Here is a 20,785-nt window from a genome sequence, read left to right on the forward strand (position 1 = left end):
AGCTGTTGCTTCAAAGTGCTCCTTCCGGTCCCGTCTCTGTTCGGAGCCTCCGCCTCGGGTCCTGCCCGGCCGGCCTCCTCCCTGCGCCCTGGCCCTGACGGCGCTCTAGGCACTCCACGCCCTGGCCTCACGCTGTGTCTGTGAGCATCTCCTCCCGTGTTTCCGGCACTCTCACCCTGGTGTCTGGACGGCAGGGCGTGGTTCCCGTGGACTCGCTCCCGGGCTTCGCGCCCGCGCACACGTGTGTTCAGTAAACGCACCTGCACCATGATCACGTGGTGACGACGTTCCCCTCGGCTACGTGTCGTTGGTGGTGACCTGTTCATAGAAGCAGTGTTGATCTTGACCTCGGACCGTTGTGAACACTTTAAGATCACGACGACTTCCTCCTAACCGTCCCTGGCTTCGTGTCTTCCTAGGGACCGGGTTCCACCTTGCAGACTCGGGACCAAGCGCCGGCGCTGACGAGAGTGGCGGTGACGGGGACAACCTGCTGGGCCCCTTCCTCCCAGCGGCTGGTGCCAGGCCGGCCCTGCTGGTCGACTGGCCCAAGTCCCCCGTGAGCCGAGCGGTATTCCACAGCCACACTGCATCTGGTAGGGGCGCCCCCTTGTTCTGGGGCCTCAGCCGTTTCAGAAAGTTCAGTCACCAGCCCGTCCACTTCTCCCGCCCCTTCTCCTGGGAGCGGAGGAGGCTTGGGGGCCGTGACGCTTCTCCCAGTGTGTCTGTCCCTCTGTGGCCCCCAGGCCGGGGCTCCAGCCCCCCCCCCCGTTTGCTGACTAAGGGGAAGAGCTGGTGACCGACGCCCTGCGCACATCCTGTGTGCCTCGCGGGGTGTGACATGCCGTCCACAGACTGGGCACCCGGGCTGCCCCTGAGGAGCAGAGGGTGGCAGCCGAGGTCCTCACAGACCTTCTGGCCACACCCAGTCACGCTGTCCCTTCTGGGAGACCCGGTTTCACCCGCTGTTGGGTGATGGCTTGTGATGTTGAACCAGCCCCCATCCAGGGCGTCTGAGTTGGACTCTGGTCTGTCCTGGGTCAGACATGTGGGGCAGGCTGAGCCTCCTGTCTGTGGAGGGAGTCCAGTGTCCAGTGTCCAGTGTCCAGTGGTCAGCAGTCACGCCCAGGCCCAGACAGTCTTCGCAAGCTGTCTTGCAGACACTTAGCTGTTGCTTTGAAAGGAACAAACGATTTATGAGCCTGGACCTGCTCATAAATACATGAGCTGAGTCCCCCCCAGGCCCCTGCGTTGTCCGGGAGTGTCCTTTCTGCCCAGGTCACTGGTCCACGCTCAGCTCGCCCCTGTGAGCAGAGATGAGCTTTGAGCTCTGTGTGGGTGGGGATGGGGGGGGGGTGGATGAGCAAACGAGAGGTACTTCCCAGTGGGGACAGGCAGGGTGGGCGGGGACTGCAGCCCCGTCACCGGCACCATGCTGAAGGGTTTGTCTGACCTGTGCCCTTTAGGAGCCCTGACGGTGTCTCCCTGCCACCCTCTTTCTGCAGGGACCACGGAGCGGGAGGTGACAGTGAAGCCGTACTCCCTGCGCCCTGGGGAGACATACGTCCTACAAGCCACCGTGGGTGGGTGACGCGCCCGCTGGGCCGCTGCAGGGGACAAGGGTTCAGTTCTGGTCACAGTCTGTCCTGGACGTGGCGTCGGATGTGCCTGGTGCTGGCCGCCTGTCCTTGGCTTCAGTCCCTTCCCTGCCTGTGACGACTTCCCGTGTCAGCGGCTGGGGGGGAGGTGCTGTGTGCCCGCACGCGGTGTCCCCAGGGTCAGGCGTGTGCTCCTGCCGGGAGGCCTGGGCGGTTGCCTGTTTTCATTACACGTGTGTTTTGTTTGTCCTGAGCCGTAGGCCCCTTTCCTGCACGCATGTGCAGGGACTCCTGTGCGTGTGTATCTTTACCCCATGACCGTGCAGCCAGCAGCCACCATCTCTGTGGGGTCAGCGTGGCTCCAGTGTGCCCACGGGTCAGCCACACCCACGTCCCCCTGGCGTTTCCATGGCTCAGGGTGACAGCATCCTTTGGGTCATTTCCAGACACTCTCCCCCGTTTCTGGGTGCTCAGCTCCGTGTCACCAGCACAGAGGAGTTGGGAGCTCACCAGCACGGGTGGTTTGGTTCAGCATCCACGCTGAGTCTGCGGAGCTCTGGGCTCTCAGTCCTGGAGGCCGGAGTCCCCTGGACCCGTCTCTTCTGTGTTGTGTCCTGTGTGTGTTCTGTCAAGTCCCGCGGCGCCTCCCTCTCGTGCACGCCCACCCCGGGCTGGCCGTGCCCGCTCTCCAGGGTGGGAGTCACCGTCTCTCCCCTGCAGCTTCCGGGCACCGCTTCCTCGGGAAGGCTCAGCTGTACGTGACCGTCAACCAGGCTCCGCGGGACGTGGCCTGCCAGGTGCAGCCCCCCCAGGGCCTCGAGGCTCACACCGTCTTCAGTGTCTTCTGCACGTCGGGGAGGCCGGTGAGGATGGCGCCCCACACCCGTCCCGAGGGCAGAGGTCACAGCCGGCTCTGTGGTGAAACACTGGGGATGCCAAGCCTGAGACCTGGCCTGACCCCGTTAGACACACCAGCACCGCCTTCTGGGTGCAGTGGTGACACTGAGCCCCACGCAGCAGGGGGCCCTGTGGTCTCAGGGTGGGGCGGTCTGCTGACCGTCCTGGGGGCACAGGACGCCAAGCCTGAGACCTGGCCTGACCCCTGTTAGACACACCGGCACTGCCTTCTGGGGGCAGGTGGTGACACTGAGCCCCACGCAGCAGGGGACCCTGTGATCTCAGGGCAGGGCGGTCCCGGGGGCACAGGACGCCAAGCCTGAGACCTGGCCTGACCCCGTTAGACACACCGGCACCGCCTTCTGGGGGCAGGTGGTGACACTGAGCCCCACGCAGCAGGGGGCCCTGTGATCTCAGGGTGGGCCGGTCCCGGGGGCACAGGACGCCAAGCCTGCCCCGCCCCACCTCCTGCCAGGCGGTTCCTCCCCGGAGGCCCCACTCGAGCAAGTGCCCCGGTCCCATCCTCCATCTGCAGTGTCCCCCAGTGGGCAGTGGAGGTGCAGCCTCACCCCCTCCACCCCAAGGGGACCCCAGGCCAGGAGAGCACAGGACCCCAGGGACAGACGCAGCTGTGGTGTTCTCCAGGCTCTGGACGGGGCTGCTGGAGGCAGGAGGTCACCCCCTGCATGTGCTCTGGGGACACGTGTTGTTCCTGCCCGAGCCTGTCTGCACCGAGCCCGCAGGGGTGTGACGATGGGGTGCGAGTGCTCCTCGGGCCCAGTTAACGTGTTCCTCTGGGGGGTGGTTGCTGTCTCCTGGAACGGGTCACAGGACTTCCGTTACGAGTTTAGTTACCGGATAGGAAACGCCTCCCAGCGCAGCCTGTACTGGGGCTGGGACCCCGAGTTCTACTTCATGCTGCCGGCCGGGGAGCCCCAGGACCATCACCGAGGTACGTCCCCGGGCCAGCCTGGGTCACGGGGTACGCCCGCTCGTGGTTCTAAACCTTCTTCCCTGGTTGCCAGAAACAAAAATGGCAAAACTATCTCTACTCCTCTGGAACAAGTCGAGTGCTCTTTAGTTGAGGGTGATTGCCGACTTCTGAGAAAGAACATTCCAGTGTGAATGAGCTGGAATCTGAAATGTAACGTAAAGGAACAAGGAACGTTTTGTACACGGGAACGTATTTGAGAGCCGCTGTCTCTGCGTGCTGGTGAAATGTGTGGGCCCGGGAACCCAGCGTCTGTCGGTGGAACGGGAGCCCCGTCTCGCTGAGAGCAGCGGGGGTGGGGGGGGTGGGGGTGGAGGGTGTGTCCTCTGAGCCATTCCCTCGTCCCTCCCGCTTAGACCCGCCCCTGGGACCTGCTTCAGGGGAGCCTGTTAGAGGCAGAGCCACTCGGAGACGCCCCCCCCCCCGCAGGACCCAGGGCAGCTGAGCGAGGGTCCCGCAGTGACCGCGTTTTCCAGGCTGGCGAGGGTTCTACTGCGGAGGCCAGGCCGCGTCTCTGCCAGGACGCTTTCCGCCTGAACTCCCAGCCGGCTTCTCCGCCTGGTTCGTTTAGGTCTCGTCCCTCCTTCAGACCCAGCTGTCTTCTCCGTCGTGAGACCTGGCCTGACCCCCGTTAGACACACCGGCACCACCTTCTGGGTGCAGTGGTGACACTGAGCCCCATGCAGCAGGGGGCCCTGTGGTCTCAGGGTGGGGCAGTCTGCTGACTGTCCCGGGGACACAGGACGTGAGTCATGGGTGGGGATGCCTCTCGGGCCAGCCTCGTGAGCCCCCTGGGCGGAGATGGCCTTGCTCTGTCTCCTGGACTTTCCCTCGACGGCTGCTCACCCAGGTCCTGCAGCCCCATCCTGAGAGCCGGGTCAGGATAGGACTCGCATTCAGGCCGGGGTTCCTCTCCCCAGACCTCCACCGGCAGGGATGGGTGGGGCCCCTGCCCACGGGGACTCAGCTCTACCTCAGCTGCAAGTCCCCACCACGAACCCGGGGCCCTGTCACAGCAAGGAGCTCCCAAGTCCCCCGAAAGCCACTTCCTGCCCTGTTCCTCTGTCTGCACAAACTGCCACAGCCGGTGCCTCCCTCCCTCTGCAATTCTGGGCTCGTCACGGTTTCACACGACTGTGCCCCTGAGCATGCGGGCAGGTCGAGCAGGTGCCAGTCCTGGCCACCTGTGGGGTCTCACTGCCACAGGCACACGCGCAGGTCTGGGGACAGAGCGTGTGTGAGCAGGGCAACCACCTCCTGGCCCTCCGCGTGACGGGCCTGCCTCCGTCCACTCTGGGACCTGGCTGCCCTCCCGGCCGGCGCTCCTGCCGGTCCTGCCCACTGCCCATGGGAGCACGGTCTCCCCAGAGGGAGGGGGTGTCCCCATCAGCTCTGCGCCCTGTGGCCCCACCGTCCAGACACACAGACAAGCCAGCCGAGGTCGGGTGACGGGTCCTGCTGACCTCCCGTCCCTGCCGTCGTCAGCACTTGGGGAAACGTCTCTGCTGCCCCCGCCCCGCTGACCTCCCTGCTGCCCACTGACCTCCCCACTGCCCACTGACCTCCCCACTGCCCACTGACCTCCCCGCCGCCCCCACCCCGCTGACCTCCCCGCTGCCCACTGACCTCCCCGCCGCCCCCACCCCACTGACCTCCCCGCTGCCCACTGACCTCCCCACTGCCCACTGACCTCACCGCCGCCCCCGCCCTGCTGACCTCCCCGCTGCCCACTGACCTCGCCGCTGCCCACTGACCTCCCCACTGCCCACTGACCTCCCCACTGCCCACTGACCTCACCGCCGCCCCCGCCCCGCTGACCTCCCCACTGCCCACTGACCTCCCCACTGCTCACTGACCTCACCGCCGCCCCCGCCCCACTGACCTCCCCGCTGCCCACTGACCTCCCCGCTGCCCACTGACCTCCCCACTGCCCACTGACCTCCCTGCCGCCCCCACCCCACTGACCTCGCCGCCGCCCACTGACCTCCCCGCTGACCTCCCCACTGACCTCCCCGCCGCCCCCACCCCGCTGACCTCCCTGCTGCCCACTGACCTCCCCACTGCCCACTGACCTCCCGGCCGCCCCCACCCCACTGACCTCCCTGCCGCCCCCACCCCACTGACCTCGCCGCCGCCCACTGACCTCCCTGCTGACCTCCCCACTGACCTCCCCGCCGCCCCCACCCCGCTGACCTCCCTGCTGCCCACTGACCTCCCCACTGCCCACTGACCTCCCGGCCGCCCCCACCCCACTGACCTCGCCGCCGCCCACTGACCTCCCCACTGACCTCCCCGCCGCCCCTGCCCTGCTGACCTCCCTGCCACGTTCCTTCCAGTCCTGGTGTCCACTGTGGTCACCGACGGCGACGGCTCCCAGACTCGGCCGTGTGCCGTGGCCGTGACGGTGCTGCCCCGTCTCCACGGCGACCGCTGCCCCGGCGAGGACGTGTGAGTGACCTCGTCTGTGTTCTTGGGAGCGCCCCCCCCTCAGTTGGAGCAACCGTGGTGACTCCTCCGTGTCCTCCAGGTACAACTCCAGCCTGGACGCCCTGTCCACCCTCCGGCAGACGGGGAGTGACAGGGACATCAGGAACTACGTCTCCATGACCACCAGGGTCCTGGCTCATTGGGCCGAGGAGCACGGAAGCCCCCCCTGTGGCCAGTGGTCACGGATTCAGGACGCGCTCGTTTCTTCAGTGTGCACGTTGACCCCCCAGGACCAGGTGCGGCCCGAGCGGGGCGGGCAGCGTCTCTCAGGGCCCTGACGTGGCAGGACCAGTGTGACCCGGAGCGGGCAGCGTCTCTCAGGGCCCTGACGTGGCAGGACCAGTGTGACCCGGAGCGGGGCGGGGCGGGCAGCGTCTCTCAGGGCCCTGACGTGGCAGGACCAGTGTGACCCAGAGCGGGGCAGGCAGCGTCTGTCAGGGCCCTGATGTGACAGGACCAGTGTGACCCGGAACGGGGTGGGGTGGGGCAGCGTCTGTCAGGGCCCTGACGTGGCAGGGACCAGTGTGGCCTGCAAGGGGTCGTGCCTGTGACACACGATCAGGAATGAGCCCAGGGGGCTGGACCGCGTGCTCTGATGTGTGGCTGTGACCTCTCGCCTGCTCACACATTGTGTACGAACGCGGCTGGTTTACTAGAGAGAGACCACCGTCAGCCACCTGTCCCCGCGGGCGTGCCCACGCTGCTCTGAGGGGCAGTTCTCAGCCCAGCCGGGTCTCCCCCGTCACAGCGATGCGGCTGTTAGGGTCATGACTCCATGCAGCTTCCAAGGCAACGCCCCACAGCAACACTGTCCTCGCTGCGGGGTGTCTGACCCCGTCCTCTGCTGTCACAGGGCTGTCACGTCGCAGAGCACTCTGCCCCCCCCCCCGTCCCTCAGGCAGTGGCCCTGACACTGCTCCCTCCAGTGTTCCCTCTCACCCTCCCCGGAGTTCCCCCTGTGCTGCCCTGCTGGTCCCTGACCGTTTGTGTCACCTCTCGGCGGGGTGGACCGTGGCCAGCAGGCCCAGGGGAGGGGGCCACACAAGCAGGAAAACGGGGGGCCGACACGGCAGTGGCCTCTGTGGTGTCGGTGTCCCTGGACTCCACGCCGGGGCACGTGGGCGGTGCTGCGTGTTCACACGAGCAAGCTGGCACGCAGCCCCGAGCGGACAGGCTGACCTCCCCCCTCCCCTTGTTTCCTCTGGTTCGTGTGCCCTCTGTCCTGGTCAGGAGGAGGTGGCCGACTCCATCCTCGTGCTGAAGGACCTTCTGCGCTTCCCGAACAAGGTGAGCTCAGCCCGAGGGCTGCCCGGCTTTCTCGCAGTGCAGCGCGGACCCGGTCAGTCCCGGGAGAAGCTGCGCGGAGGACATTCGGACAGTTGGGTTGGAAGTAGGACTTGCCCTAGGAATGCACTTGAATAGCACTCTGTCCCCCGTCACTGGTGAGGGACCTCTCTCCTAACAGCCGGTGGCAAGCCGGAGGTGGACTGCAGGTGACATGCAAGGTTGTCCTTTCAATTGAGAGTCTGTTTTGATGATGCGTTACCACGTGTCTGGGACCTTCATGGTGGTTTCCATGCATTTACAAACTATTAATAGTTTGATTTTATTGTTGGAAGAAGAGTTGGATTTTAGGAAGTGTTTCTTAGCCACGTGTTGTTCAGTCGAGCCTGGCTCCCAGAGAGAAGCGCCTCCCTTTGACCTCACCAGGCACAGGTTGGCAGCCACGGGAGCTGCTCAGGCACCGTGCCAGGACCGGCTCGGCTGTGGGCGTGCATGAGAGGAAGGAACTGCAGGGCTTAACAAAACACACACAGGACACAACACAGAGAAAAGATGGGTCCAGGGGATTCCCGGCCTCCAGGACTGAGAGCCCAGATCTCTGCAGCCTCATCGTGTTTACTGGTCTCTTTGCTCATCAAGCAGATCAGCAGAGCCTGGGTCACATTAGTCTACAGTGGACTCAGGTGCAGAGAAAGATGACCACCGGATGCCCCCCAGGCAGGTAGGAAAATGGCTACAGGGACCAGCTGCTTCCTATAAACAGTCTTATCACTGCCTGCCGGGGGCAGGACATGGCGTTCTGAAGTCCACACCAAAGACTTGTCTCAAAGCTGCAGTTGAATCTCTCAGCCATTTTCCTACGAACGAGGAAGGGAACACTCGGTCCTTCGCACGGGCGAGGGGAGCTCGGGCAGTGTGCCGGGTCCTGGTCAGTGTGCCGGGACAGTCACAGGGTCCACAGGGCAGGGTCTGGGGGCCACTAAACAGACAGGCGGGAAAGGCACTGTAATTTCGTTGGCTGTGAGACAGGCGTGTGGGCACAGGATTGGAAAGAGTCTTATCCTCCTGCGACACCTACTGCTATTCACGGGCAGAGGGTGCCCAAGGCTTGCGGCTGAGCACTCTCGGGAGTAGGAGCACCCCCCTGTGAGGGTGGGGGACACGTCACCCCAGGTGCTGGTGTCCACTCCCCTGTGTGCTGGAAGGCGGTCCATGTGGAGAGCTTGGAGAGGGAGGGAGATGGGGCTGTCCCTGCCAGGGACTGTGGAGGCGTTGCGGGCTGTGTGCTCTGGGCAGAGGTCTTAGTTACTGGGGAGCAGGAAGAGGGTCTATGTGGCAGGACAGAATGGCCGTGGCGGATGAGAGAAGGTTCTAGAAGGAAGGAGGGACTTGTAAAGTTGGGGTTCAGAGCAAGGGGCCTCGTGGCATAAAGGCTGAGAGAGGCTTCTTTCTTCTCCTCTGTGTAGGGAGGGTCTGGATGGGGAGACTGCCGTCACGGCTGGGAAGTGGGGACACTGGACTGGGGCTCTGAGCATGGACCCGAGTCCAGCTCTGTGTCCAGCTGACTGCTGACCATCTCCCTGAGGAGCAGTTGGCTCTCTGCTAGCCAGCTCCTGACCTACAGAGTGACCACAGAGAAGAGGCACGCCCTCAGCCGTCCACTGAGACTCCACTTGCTTTGCGGCGACCGTTTTCTCTTCTCTGGTCATTTTACGGGTCAGGAAACGCTCAGAAGGAACTGGCACTTGCAGCGTCGGTGCAGACCGGGACTTGAGCCCGTCCTCGGAGCCCAAACTCGGGGGTCCACTTCTCCGGGGCGGGGGACGCTGTGGGCTGTGCGCTACGTCTGAGGAGACGCCCCCCTCGGGCCTTTGTTTCCGTGTAGCTCAGCGCCACGAGTGCCTGGCTCATCTTCGAACACGCCCGCACGCTGCTGGCCGCTCGCCGGCCCGCCACAGGCTCTCTGTCGGACGAGGGGCTGGTGCAGGCGCTGGCCCTCCTTGTGTCCGGGGTCCTGGAGGTCACGGACTGTAGTCACTCATGCATGGGCCACCTGCACGAGGAAGGTGTTCAGGTCGTCTCGGACGCGTTGCTGGTACGTTGTCCTCTTTCTCCTCGGGTGACGCGTGGCTGTTCCCTCCCCCCGGATGGTAACTGTTCCCTCCCCACCCCCATGGTAACTGTTTCCTCCCCTGATGGTAACTGTTTCCTCCCCTGATGGTAACTGTTCCCTCCCCCCGATGGTAACTGTTTCCTCCCCTGATGGTAACTGTTCCCTCCCCCCTGATGGTAACTGTTCCCTCCCCCCCCATGGTAACTGTTCCCTCCCCCCGATGGTAACTGTTTCCTCCCCTGATGGTAACTGTTCCCTCCCCCCTGATGGTAACTGTTCCCTCCCCTGATGGTAACTGTTCCCTCCCCCCGATGGTAACTGTTTCCTCCCCTGATGGTAACTGTTCCCTCCCCCCCCATGGTAACTGTTCCCTCCCCCCCCATGGTAACTGTTTCCTCCCCCCATGGTAACTGTTCCCTCCCCTGATGGTAACTGTTTCCTCCCCCAATGGTAACTGTTTCCTCCCTGGACAGTAACTGTTTCCTCCCCCGATGGTAACTGTTTCAGTGATCACTTCTTGAAACCCAGAATGCCGTCAGTTCCTGGAGCACGATGTTTATGATATCGGGTGGCAGTTTAATATTTGGAAATTTTCATTTTGATCAGCTTAACAATAACCCCACCACCTTCGGACCAACTGGAAATTTTCATTTTGAATGTTGTGTTTCGTGGGAACGTTGGAATGTTTCTGGCGACAGGTTGCTCCCGCCCTGTCCACGAGGGTTTGAGCATCTTCTCTTGGGGTGCCGGGCAGTGTCTGAGAACAGAGCTTCCTGTTCTCTGAGGGGCGCAGACGTTGTTGCTGACGCATGCTGGTGTAGAAAGCAGGCGTTCCTCTGGGAGAGCCTGCTGAGCGCACCCACGGTCACGCCACGTGTTTCTGCTCAGGGTTAGCTGGGCCCCTCAGCCGGGAAGTGCCTGTGCTTTCCGGAGCGTCTGTGTCTCCTCTGTCCTCGCCCGCCCGCCCAGACCCACCGGCTCTATAACTGACCCTCCGGGTGATGTGTGCGGAAAGGTAGATCTGAGCCCAGCGGCTGCAGCCGTCTCAGCTGTCCACACACTGAGGACACGGGGCACACCGGGCGCCCTCCCTGCTCTGAGTCCCGAGGCGTGTGCTCCAGGGCACTGCCGGGCCCGCAGGCATTGTCCTGACCATGCTACACAGCTCCCTCCAGGTGGACGAAGAAGCCCCAGGACACACAGCCGATGTCACGGGGAATGGAAAGCCACAGAGAGAGGCATCAAAGCACACGTCTGCGTCGCTGTCACTGGGCAGCCTGTCCTCACAGCGGAGTCGTGGCTCAGCCCCAAACGGCCTCCCCAGTCTGACCCAGGGGGCTGACTGCCGCCCGTCGGCCTCTCGCCCATGCCGTTCCAGGGCTTGCTGTCTCCGGGCGGCCGGCGCCAGCTCCACGTCCACGCCGGGCAGATGGAGTTCCGCACGCAGCTGCACCGCGGCCCTCAGAGCTCCGTGCAGCGCCTGGGCCCCGTCCGGGTGCTCCTCCCCGCGGACCTGGCCGGGCCGGAGGCGCGGAGCCCCTGCTACGCCAGCCGGCTCGTGCTCTTCAGGAGGAGTTCCTGTCCGTGTCCGTGGGGACGCGGTCCTGGTCAGGTACGGCGTGGCAGGCGAACGGTCCCTCTGGCGACCCACTCGGACGCACGGCGGCCATGCTTTGATGAGAAGAGGGGGCCAGGGAGCCCCATTTGCGCCTGGTTTCGGCTCCCAGAGCGGGGCCCCTAGACGTGCTGCTGCGTCTGTTGTCCTGCAGGAGACGCTCAGCAGGCCTGGGGCCCTGGACACAGGCCGCTCGGTGTCCTGTGGGCCATTGTGACCCACCGTCCCAGCCAGAGGCCGGAGTGGGTCCGAGCATGTGTCACCAGCAAGGGCGGCCGCTGGGTCCCGGGAGGTTGGGCAGGAGAGGGGACCAGAGTCAGAGAGCATGTGACACTGGAGACGCCGGCGTCTCGTGCCAGCGTTTTGTGGTTCTGATCACATGAGTGACCTGGATCACAGGCTGGGGTCAAAGGTCATGGGTCAGGGGTCAGAGCACCAGCACTCCTGTGTTTTCTGTGCCCCAGGCGTGGTTGAGCACCTGGCTCAGCTGGGTCCCCAATAATGTCTGATGGACAAATGAAAGACAGACTCATTATTTTGCTAAAAAAATGCTGATTTTAGAAAGCCTTCACACCCCCTTGCTTTAGGGAAATAGGCATGTGAGTTGGGATTATTTTCATAGGCAGCCTGTGAAAATAACCCACCTAACAAGCAATAAAAGGAAGGAAAGTGACTTTTGTAACCTGGAGAGCCAGTGCCGTGAGCTGGGCCCGTGTCCCCAGGCCGGCCCGGTGCTCGCCCTGTCCCTGCTCGGCTGCCCCAGCGGAAGGCCCCTCCGCAGACCGCGGCTGAGGACGCCTGTGACCGTGGAGTTCGGGGAGGAAGACGGTGCGGTGAGGACAGACGGCCGGTCACCCCGCTGCGCTGAGGCTGCCCCGGGACGCGGGACGCGGTCAGGTCCCCGCAGGCCAACGTCATGTCCCTCGTGCCGACAGGGAGCCGGGGGCAGCGAGGAAGCCGGGGGCGGCGAGGTGGCGTTCGTGCTGCGCAGGGACAGAGTGAACGTCCACCGCGTCGCGGGGCTCCCCGCGGCCCCCCGGGAGTCCCTGCAGGTGCGGGTGGACTTCTCCCGGCCCGGTCCGAGAGCCTTCCCCGTCCTGCTGCTGGTGAGGTGCGTGCTGGGGCGGCGGCGGCGGTGGGAGCGGGCGAGAGAGGCGCTGTCCGCAGGTCTCGCGAGGGAACGCGCACTCGGAAGCAGTTGTGAGGCTGGTGTGTGAAGGGAGGGGGCCGGACCTGTGTTCGGGCAGCAGCACCTGTCTCTGCCACCTCCCCGCTCACCCGAGCCACGTGCGGTGTCCCGGCAGGCCGGGCGGGGTCGCCTCCTCGTCCGTGCCCACGTGTACTTGGGACCTTTAATTAAGTGAGGGCCGAGTGTCGCGCTGTCCGCAGGAGCAGTGGGAGGGGCCGTGGAGGAAGCGTCTGTCCTGTTGGGCCGCAGCCTGCCTCCCCGTGGGGACAGGGCGTCCGCACAGCCAGCTGACCGAGCCTTCGGGAGGAAGAACCAAAACGCGCCCTCGTCCCAGCTCCGCCCTCGTCCCCAGGTTCTCCGAGAAACCGACGCCCTCGGAGTTTCTGGTCAAACAGACCCACGTCTGGGACAGGCCCACGGCACACGTTTCTGTGCCGGCCGCTCTGCTGACAGGTCGGTGGACAGGACGCTCCCCGCCCTCGGCGTGTCCACGTGACGGAGCCCAGGCTCCGACGTGTGTGGTCGTGGCGCTCTGCCGTGTCCAGCCGTTCCCCGTCCCCCGGTCCCGCCCCATCTGCCTTGGGGACGGAGTTGGGCTCTTTGCAAACTTCAGGCTGTGGTTCCAGATTCACTTTCCCCCTCAGGCCCCGCCGTGGGGTACTTGTCCCTGTTGGATGCCGACTATGACAGGAAACCTCCGGACAAATACTTGGCCCAGGCTGTGACCTACAGAGTGCGTTTCCAGGGCGTCCAGTGCCAGCTCTGGGAGAGGGGACATTGGAAGTCTGAGAGCTTTTCCCCCGAGTCGGGCACGTCTCCAGGAAGGGTGAGCTGCAGGTATGGACACGGCGCTGAGGGAGAGCGGGGAGTCTCAGTGCATCTTCTCCTGTGTTGGGCCCAGGCCCTCGAGCCTTCCTGACCTTGTCCCCTGTGAGCAGGGAGCCGTGTGTGTGTCCCTGGCTGTGCATCTGTCCCCGCGGTGGAGCAGGGAGCTGTGTGTGTGTCCCTGGCTGTGCATCTGTCCCCATGGTGGAGCAGGGAGCCGTGTGTGTCCCTGGCTGTGCATCTGTTCCCATGGTGGAGCAGGGATCTGTGTGTGTGTCCCTGGCTGTGCACCTGTCCCCATGGTGGAGCAGGGAGCCGTGAGTGTGCCCCTGGCTGTGCACCCGTCCCCATGGTGGAGCAGGGATCTGTGTGTGTGTCCCTGGCTGTGCACCCGTCCCCATGGTGGAGCAGGGAGCCGTGAGTGTGTCCCTGGCTGTGCATCTGTCCCCACGGTGGAGCAGGGAGCCGTGTGTGTGTCCCTGGCTGTGCACCTGTCCCCACGGTGGAGCAGGGAGCCGTGTGTGTGCCCCTGGCTGTGCACCCGTCCCCACGGTGGAGCAGGGAGCCGTGTGTGTGCCCCTGGCTGTGCACCCGTCCCCACGGTGGAGCAGGGAGCCGTGTGTGTGCCCCTGGCTGTGCACCCGTCCCCACGGTGGAGCAGGGAGCCGTGTGTGTGTCCCTGGCTGTGCACCCGTCCCCACGGTGGAGCAGGGAGCCGTGTGTGTGTCCCTGGCTGTGCACCCGTCCCCACGGTGGAGCAGGGAGCCGTGTGTGTGTCCCTGGCTGTGCACCCGTCCCCACGGTGGAGCAGGGAGCCGTGTGTGTGTCCCTGGCTGTGCACCCATCCCCATGGTGGAGCAGGGAGCCGTGTGTGTGTCCCTGGCTGTGCACCTGTCCCAGCTATGGAGCAGGGATCTGTGTGTGTGTCCCTGGCTGTGCATCTGTCCCCACGGTGGAGCAGGGATCTGTGTGTGTGCCCCTGGCTGTGCACCTGTCCCCATGGTGGAGCAGGGATCTGTGTGTGTGCCCCTGGCTGTGCACCTGTCCCCACGGTGGAGCAGGGATCTGTGTGTGTGCCCCTGGCTGTGCACCTGTCCCCATGGTGGAGCAGGGATCTGTGTGTGTGCCCCTGGCTGTGCACCTGTCCCCATGGTGGAGCAGGGATCTGTGTGTGTGTCCCTGGCTGTGCACCCGTCCCCATGGTGGAGCAGGGATCTGTGTGTGTGTCCCTGGCTGTGCACCCGTCCCCATGGTGGAGCAGGGAGCCGTGTGTGTGCCCCTGGCTGTGCCCCTGGCTGTGGGGAACCCCCCGGGGAGCAGGGTCTGGTGACTCACTGCCCTCGGTTCCCCGCCGTCCCCAGTGATCATGGGGCGGTGCCGGGCGCACGTCTGTTGGACAGAGGAAGGGCAGGTGACGGAGCCCAGTGTGAGCGCTCTGTCCCTGCACACGTGCTCGTGGTCTCCCCAGCGTAGCCTGGAGCCTCTGGGCCCCCGGCCGGCCTGGCTGAGGGTGAACATCGTGACAGGACACGGCTCTGCCCGGCCGGGGCTCCCACTCGTCAGTCACGTTGCTCAATCAGAGATTCTCTGTTATCCAGTCACAGAGCTGGCGCTTCTGTCAGAGGCTGTGGCTGCGTTTTCTTCAGAATCGGGAGGCCCGGCTCAGGCACACGTGGACATCGTCACCTTAACAAAAGTCAAGTCCTACAAAGCTGTTTCCCGGCTGCCTGTCGGGCGGCGAGTGTGTCCAGGCCAGACCCTGGGCTGGCTGCCCTTGTGCTCCTCGTGCTCGTCGTGCCCCTCGTGCCCCTCATGCCCCTCGTGCGACTCCGCACGGCGCTGCTGCGGGCACAGTCAGTCCCACATCACCCACCTCACAGCCGAACACGGGCCCAAGCGTCACCACTGCTCCCGGCCCTCGTCGCCCTCACCCCCGTCAACCACACGCTGCCCCCCGGGGGCACCCGTGACACTCACCGCATCTCTCCTAGCTATGACCGCCTCGCCGCCTTCTCCGTCGCGAGGAGAGACCTGAATGCCACTCTGGAGACCAGCGACGTGGCTGAGTTCCAGGGGTGAGTCTGCTGTGGGGGCCACAGAGCGCGTCGTCTGCAGGGCCAGCTGCTCAGGCTGCCTCTCCCCCTCGTCCCCCCGGGGCTCAGCAGGGGCCATGGCCGCGTGGGGGTCAGTGTGTTTTCCAATACACAGGGCTAGTAGGTAATTGCCACTCAAGTGTCATCTAGTTGTCCGCGTCTGTCTGTCTGTCCTCACTCGCTGGCGGGGAGGGGTCCGTCCTAGTCCAGCCTGAGTTCTGTGTGCCTCTGGTCGGTGTGGCTGACAGGCCCGGTCAGCATCCACGGGGACGACGCTGCCGGACACACAGGCCCTGCCTTCCCTCGCTGTCCCCTCTCCCCATTCTCCTCAGGGGCGGAGTTTAAAACGCCCCTGCTCTGTGGCCACTGTGCAGCCAGAGTGAGGACACTCAGGTTCTGAACGCGGGCGCCCACAGCCAGGGCCCGGGCGGCAGGAGCTCGTCTGCCTTGCTGTCCGTCCACCCGTCTGTCCGTCCACCCACTGCCCACACATGGCGCCAGGCTGCCCGTGCAGTCGGGGTCTCCGCCTGAAGCTCCAGGGGCAGAGTCTGCGTTTCCTGGGGTGCTGGGCGTCGCGCCCTCCTCTCTCGCGGCCACGCCCCAGGGAGTCCCGCCCTGGTTACTGATCAGTCAGCACAGAGCTGACCCCTCGCAGACCAGCTGCTGGAAAGGGTCGTTCTGAGCCACTCACGGACGCCTCAGAGGCTGGTGGTGTGGGGGCCCCAGGAGTCCGGGAGGCTGGGACTCGACACACAGGTTCAGCTGGGCTTCAGATTCCACCAGGGTGGGGGGCCCTTCCTGTCGGCGTGCACCCGTGTTAGTTAGCATGTGCATGTGTGTTAGCATGTGTTAGCATGTGCTAGTGTGCACATGTGTTAGCATGTGCACGTGTTAGTGTGCACATGTGTTAGCATGTGCGTGTGTTAGCATGTGCTAGTGTGCACATGTGTTAGCATGTGCGTGTGTTAGCATGTGCTAGTGTGCACATGTGTTAGCATGTGCATGTGTTAGTGTGCACGTGTGTTAGCATGTGCGCGTTAGCATGTGTGTGTTAGCATGTGCACATGTGTTAGCACGTGCGTGTGTTAGCATGTGCGTGTGTTAGCATGTGCACATGTGTTAGCACGTGCGTGTGTGTGTTAGTATGTGCGCACGTTAGCTAGTGTGTGGGGCACCGGCTGGTCTCTGGCTTTATTTTCATGACTAACCCTTTATTCACAGACACCCAGAAAACCTGCTCCCCAGTGTTTTCGTCGTGGTTTCTACCATTCTTTATGTAATTTTGGTTGCTAAAACCAAACAAATAGATCACCGTGAAGAGAAGGAACCTGGTTACGTTTTTCTGCACGAAGGCGCCCCACCCCGCCACCAGTTGTACGCTGTCGTCGTGGACACGGGCTTCCGGTCCCCGGCCCGCTGTTCGGCCAAGGTAGCCAAGCATCCTGGGAGGCGTGGGGGGGGGCACGGCTGTGACTCGGTCATCCGCCTGGGTTCGTCACTGGCATAGCTGGCCGTTGTCCTCCTGCTTGGCCTCATCCACCCCCCTCCCCCCGTCGCTGTGGACACGGCCCAGAGCGACTGGCTGTCCGAGTGGGACTCCCAGACCCTCAGACCCAGGCTGTGTTGGTCGATGGTGTGAACCGGCTCCCACAGGGAGACCTGGGCAGTGTGAGAGCCGCCCACACCAGCTCGGGACAGGCGGGACGTGGCTGGCAGGGAGTCTGGGCTAATGATGACATTCCCAGAGTTCCTGATGGACGATGTCGTGGAGGGGGTGAGCAGGGCTAACCGGAGGGGGCAGGTTGCAGGAGAGGGACCACGGTGGACACGTGGACGCCCCGCCCTGTGCCGGTGGGGCAGCAGAGCGGAGGCCGGGGCGGAGCTGAGCCGTCCACCCGGCCCCGGAAGTGGTGTGAGCTGGCACAGAGCCCACAGGAGGTGGGTTCCCTTTGCGCTTGGAACTCACCCCACTTCTCAGGGCAGTCTGGGCTGCATTCCAGACCACACAGTCTGAGCAGGCGGGGCGGCGGCTGGGTGAGGGGGTGGGCGAGGGGGGGGCGCAGCGTGGTCGGGTCAGACGGCGTGCTGCCCATGGGGAAGCTCGTGTGGCCTCCCCCCGGGCTCCCCTCAGACAGACACAGCCACAGAGGGTGTGCGTCACATGGCAGGGGCCTCACCTCACAAGCCCCCGCCAGCGTGGAGCTTACGACAGTGTCTCCAGAATGTCTGCCGCCATCCTGGGGATGCCAGTGAGGACGATGGGACAAGAACCAGAACGAGGATTTAAGGTTTGGAAGGAGAGGGAAGATTAGTGATTGGCAGGTGACATGATGTCTGCATAGAAATGGGAGGATCTTTAGTTGGATAATCAGAATTGACATTAAAGCTCAGCAGAATTGCCGGATGACTCAGAAAAACCCTCAAAGGAATCTTTATGTGACGACAGTGACCACTTAGAACATGTCACTAGGAGTAACTGGGACCAGCGTGTTCCCGTCACGGCCACAGAATGCCAGCCAGCGTGCCGAGAGTCACTGCACCCGCGAGACCGTCACGGGGAAGTCTGCATGAAAGATCAAAATACACAGAGACGTTTGCTCAGGACAGGACGGGAAAACTCATCTTCCTCGTTTCTCCCAAGTTAACCCGTGAAGCCTTAGTAACAACAACACCGGCTAACGTGGGCTGGGCTTCACTGCATCTCGTTCACTCCCCCGAACCTCAAAGGCTCTTTGGAAAAAGTTATCTTTTTTTTATTTTTTGTATTTTTCTGAAGCTGGAAACAGGGAGGCAGTCAGATAGACTCCCGCATGCGCCCGACCGGGATCCACCCAGCATGCCCACCAGGGGGCGATGCTCTGCCCATCTGGGGCGTTGCTCTGCCGCGACCAGAGCCACTCTAGCGCCTGAGGCAGAGGCCAAGGAGCCATCCCCAGCGCCCGGGCCATCTTTGCTCCAGTGGAGCCTTGGCTGCGGGAGGGGAAGAGAGAGACAGAGAGGAAGGAGGGGGGGAGGGGGGGGAGAGGCAGATGGACGCTTCTCCTATGTGCCCTGGCCGGGAATCGAACCCAGGACTTCTGCACCCCAGGCCGACACTCTACCACTGAGCCAACCGGCCAGGGCCTGGAAAAAGTTATCTTAATATACCCATTTTACAGATGAGAAAAACCAAGACATAAAGAGGTGAAATCCAAAATTTCAGGAAGGATGTTGTGGAACTTGGAAAACTGATTCTCAGATGTAGGTGGAAGGAAATGCGAGAATACAAGAGAAGAACAGAAGCCGTCACAGCGACTTGGAGAAGAGCCGGGCGGGACCCCCAGCGGGTCACCAGGGGCCGGAAGCTGCAGCGGCTAAGATGACGTCACGTGGTCAGGAGGCGGTCAGACAGATGCTCAGAACCAGACCCGACTCCAAAGCCAGGCACGTGGGGCCGTGCAAACCAGAGGACCACGGGCCGCACGGGGACAGGCGTGGGGACAGTGGCTTTCCTGGCACGAAAAGTAATACAAAGTCTACTTCACACTGTGCCCAACAATGAACTCCTGAAGACCAGAGACTGAAAGGTGAAAACAAAACAACCCAGACATGACTCGGAGGAACCACGGAGCGGAGGGAGGACGGTGCCCACTGGAGAGACAGCCAGGTGCCCCAGAGAACCCAGGCGGCATCTGGCCTTGCCTGACCCGCCCCGGCAGGGTCTGTCCCGGGTCCGGCCGCGGGGTCCCCGTGGGGCACTGGCTTCCAGCGTGGGGTTGTACGGGGGGACCTTGCCCGGCGCTCATGAGGGTCAGGGGTCCAGCACCTGAACTCTCACCCTCGTGTCTCTGTTCTGAGGTCCACATCGTCCTGTGTGGTGAAAATGGGCATTCAGAACCCAGGGAGCTCTACTGTCCAGAGAAGCCCCTGTTTGAACGGAATTCCAGACACACCTTCGTCCTCAGGTATCCGACCTGGTCCGCCTGTGCGGTCAGTCTGGGGAGCGGGGCCTGGTCCGCCTGTGCAGTCAGTCTGGGGAGCGGGGCCGGCGAGGACGCTGCGGCCTGGTCACCACCCACACTTTCCAGTAGGGACCCGTGACTCACACAGACGGTGTCCTAACGTCTCTGTACAGTTTGCCCTCTGAAGTCCGTTCAATAGCACGTTCGTGTGGGGAGGGACAGAGGGACAGAGGGACAGAGGGACGCGCTGGCCTGACACCACCAGCATGCTCTGTCACTGACCCTGCTCACAGGGTGTCGGGCAGCGCAGGGCGGGGCCGGAGGGCGGGGCCGGAGGGCGGGGCCGTCACCAGGGCGCTGTGCACCTGCTGTCAGCAGGAGAGGCAGCAGCTGGCTTTCTCCTGGAAGCGCTCACTGGTTTATTGGTGGGGGTCCCGTGTCCCCACGGAGAGGGGTAACTGCAGACAGACCTCAGGGAGGTCAGAGGGGCTGGGGCTGGGAGGGGGCCCACGGGGTCACTGCTCCCTGCGGCCAGGCACTTGTGTCCTGTGCTCGAGGGGCCTGTGGGATTCACCGTCCACCCCCAAGACCTTGCTCTGCCTGTTGTCCAGTCCCGCCCGCCCGCGAGTGTGGGAGGCGGGCGCCGCCCCGAGCTGACTGGGCTGGGCTGTGTCCTCAGCACTCCGGCTCCGCTGGGCCCGCTCCGGACGGTCCGCCTGTGGCACGACAGCCGCGGGGCCTCGCCCGCCTGGTTCGTCAGCCACGTGATGGTGCGGGAGCTGCGTGCGGGGCCGGGACGCGGCTGGTTCTTCCCCGCAGAGTGCTGGCTGGCCGCAGGCCGGCGGGACGGCCGCGTGGAGCGGGAGCTGACCCGTCTGCACCGGGGCCTGGGCTTCTGGAAGGTAGGTGGCACCAGTGTCCTGTGCGTCACCCGTGTCCTTGTGCGTCACCCGTGTCCTTGTGTGTCACCCGTCCTGTGCGTCACCCGTGTCCTGTGTCACCCGTGTCCTTGTGTGTCACCCGTCCTGTGCGTCACCCGTGTCCTGTGCGTCACCCGTGTCCTGTGCGTCACCCGTGTCCTTGTGTGTCACCCGTCCTGTGCGTCACCCGTGTCCTGTGTCACCCGTGTCCTTGTGTGTCACCCGTCCTGTGCGTCACCCGTGTCCTGTGCGTCACCCGTGTCCTTGTGCGTCACCCGTGTCCCGTGCGTCACCCGTGTCCCGTGTGTCACCCGTGTCCTTGTGTGTCACCCGTCCTGTGCGTCACCCGTGTCCTTGTGCGTCACCCGTGTCCTGTGCGTCACCCGTGTCCTGTGCGTCACCCGTGTCCTTGTGCGGCACCCGTCCTGTGCGTCACCCGTGTCCTTGTGCGTCACCCGGGTCCCGTGCGTCACCCGGGTCCCGTGCGTCACCCGGGTCCTTGTGCGTCACCCGTGTCCTGTGCGTCACCCGTGTCCTGTGCGTCACCGTGTCCTGTGCGTCACCCGGGTCCCGTGCGTCACCCGGGTCCTTGTGCGTCACCCGTGTCCCGTGCGTCACCCGGGTCCCGTGCGTCACCCGGGTCCTTGTGCGTCACCCGTGTCCTGTGCGTCACCCGTGTCCTGTGCGTCACCGTGTCCTGTGCGTCACCCGTGTCCTTGTGCGTCACCCGTGTCCCGTGCGTCACCCGGGTCCCGTGCGTCACCCGTGTCCTTGTGCGTCACCCGTGTCCTTGTGCGTCACCCGGGTCCCATGCGTCACCCGTGTCCTGTGC

General features: G+C 64.0%; 1 protein-coding gene and 1 non-coding gene across 2 annotated transcripts in view; one reads left to right on the plus strand and one right to left on the minus strand.

Moving 5' to 3' along the window:
- PKD1L1 (polycystin 1 like 1, transient receptor potential channel interacting) overlaps window positions 1–20,785 on the plus strand; it is an 84,815-nt gene that overhangs the window by 30,013 nt on the left and 34,017 nt on the right. The window contains exons 18-34 of the mRNA XM_066240378.1: window positions 420–596; window positions 1,506–1,583; window positions 2,319–2,461; window positions 3,327–3,447; window positions 5,823–5,934; window positions 6,014–6,209; window positions 7,204–7,260; window positions 9,143–9,352; window positions 10,749–10,982; window positions 11,708–11,818; window positions 11,939–12,096; window positions 12,527–12,627; window positions 12,819–13,011; window positions 14,991–15,074; window positions 16,314–16,521; window positions 18,930–19,036; window positions 19,713–19,935. Of these exons, the coding sequence (XP_066096475.1) occupies window positions 420–596; window positions 1,506–1,583; window positions 2,319–2,461; window positions 3,327–3,447; window positions 5,823–5,934; window positions 6,014–6,209; window positions 7,204–7,260; window positions 9,143–9,352; window positions 10,749–10,982; window positions 11,708–11,818; window positions 11,939–12,096; window positions 12,527–12,627; window positions 12,819–13,011; window positions 14,991–15,074; window positions 16,314–16,521; window positions 18,930–19,036; window positions 19,713–19,935 (2,513 nt within the window). The remainder of the gene's footprint in view (window positions 1–419; window positions 597–1,505; window positions 1,584–2,318; window positions 2,462–3,326; window positions 3,448–5,822; window positions 5,935–6,013; window positions 6,210–7,203; window positions 7,261–9,142; window positions 9,353–10,748; window positions 10,983–11,707; window positions 11,819–11,938; window positions 12,097–12,526; window positions 12,628–12,818; window positions 13,012–14,990; window positions 15,075–16,313; window positions 16,522–18,929; window positions 19,037–19,712; window positions 19,936–20,785) is intronic.
- Window positions 18,140–18,215, minus strand: TRNAP-GGG (transfer RNA proline (anticodon GGG)). The gene has a single exon. It is a non-coding gene; the product is annotated as a tRNA-Pro (tRNA).

This window comes from Saccopteryx bilineata, chromosome 7 (assembly GCF_036850765.1).
Source record: "Saccopteryx bilineata isolate mSacBil1 chromosome 7, mSacBil1_pri_phased_curated, whole genome shotgun sequence".
NCBI classification, from domain to species: Eukaryota; Metazoa; Chordata; class Mammalia; order Chiroptera; family Emballonuridae; genus Saccopteryx; species Saccopteryx bilineata.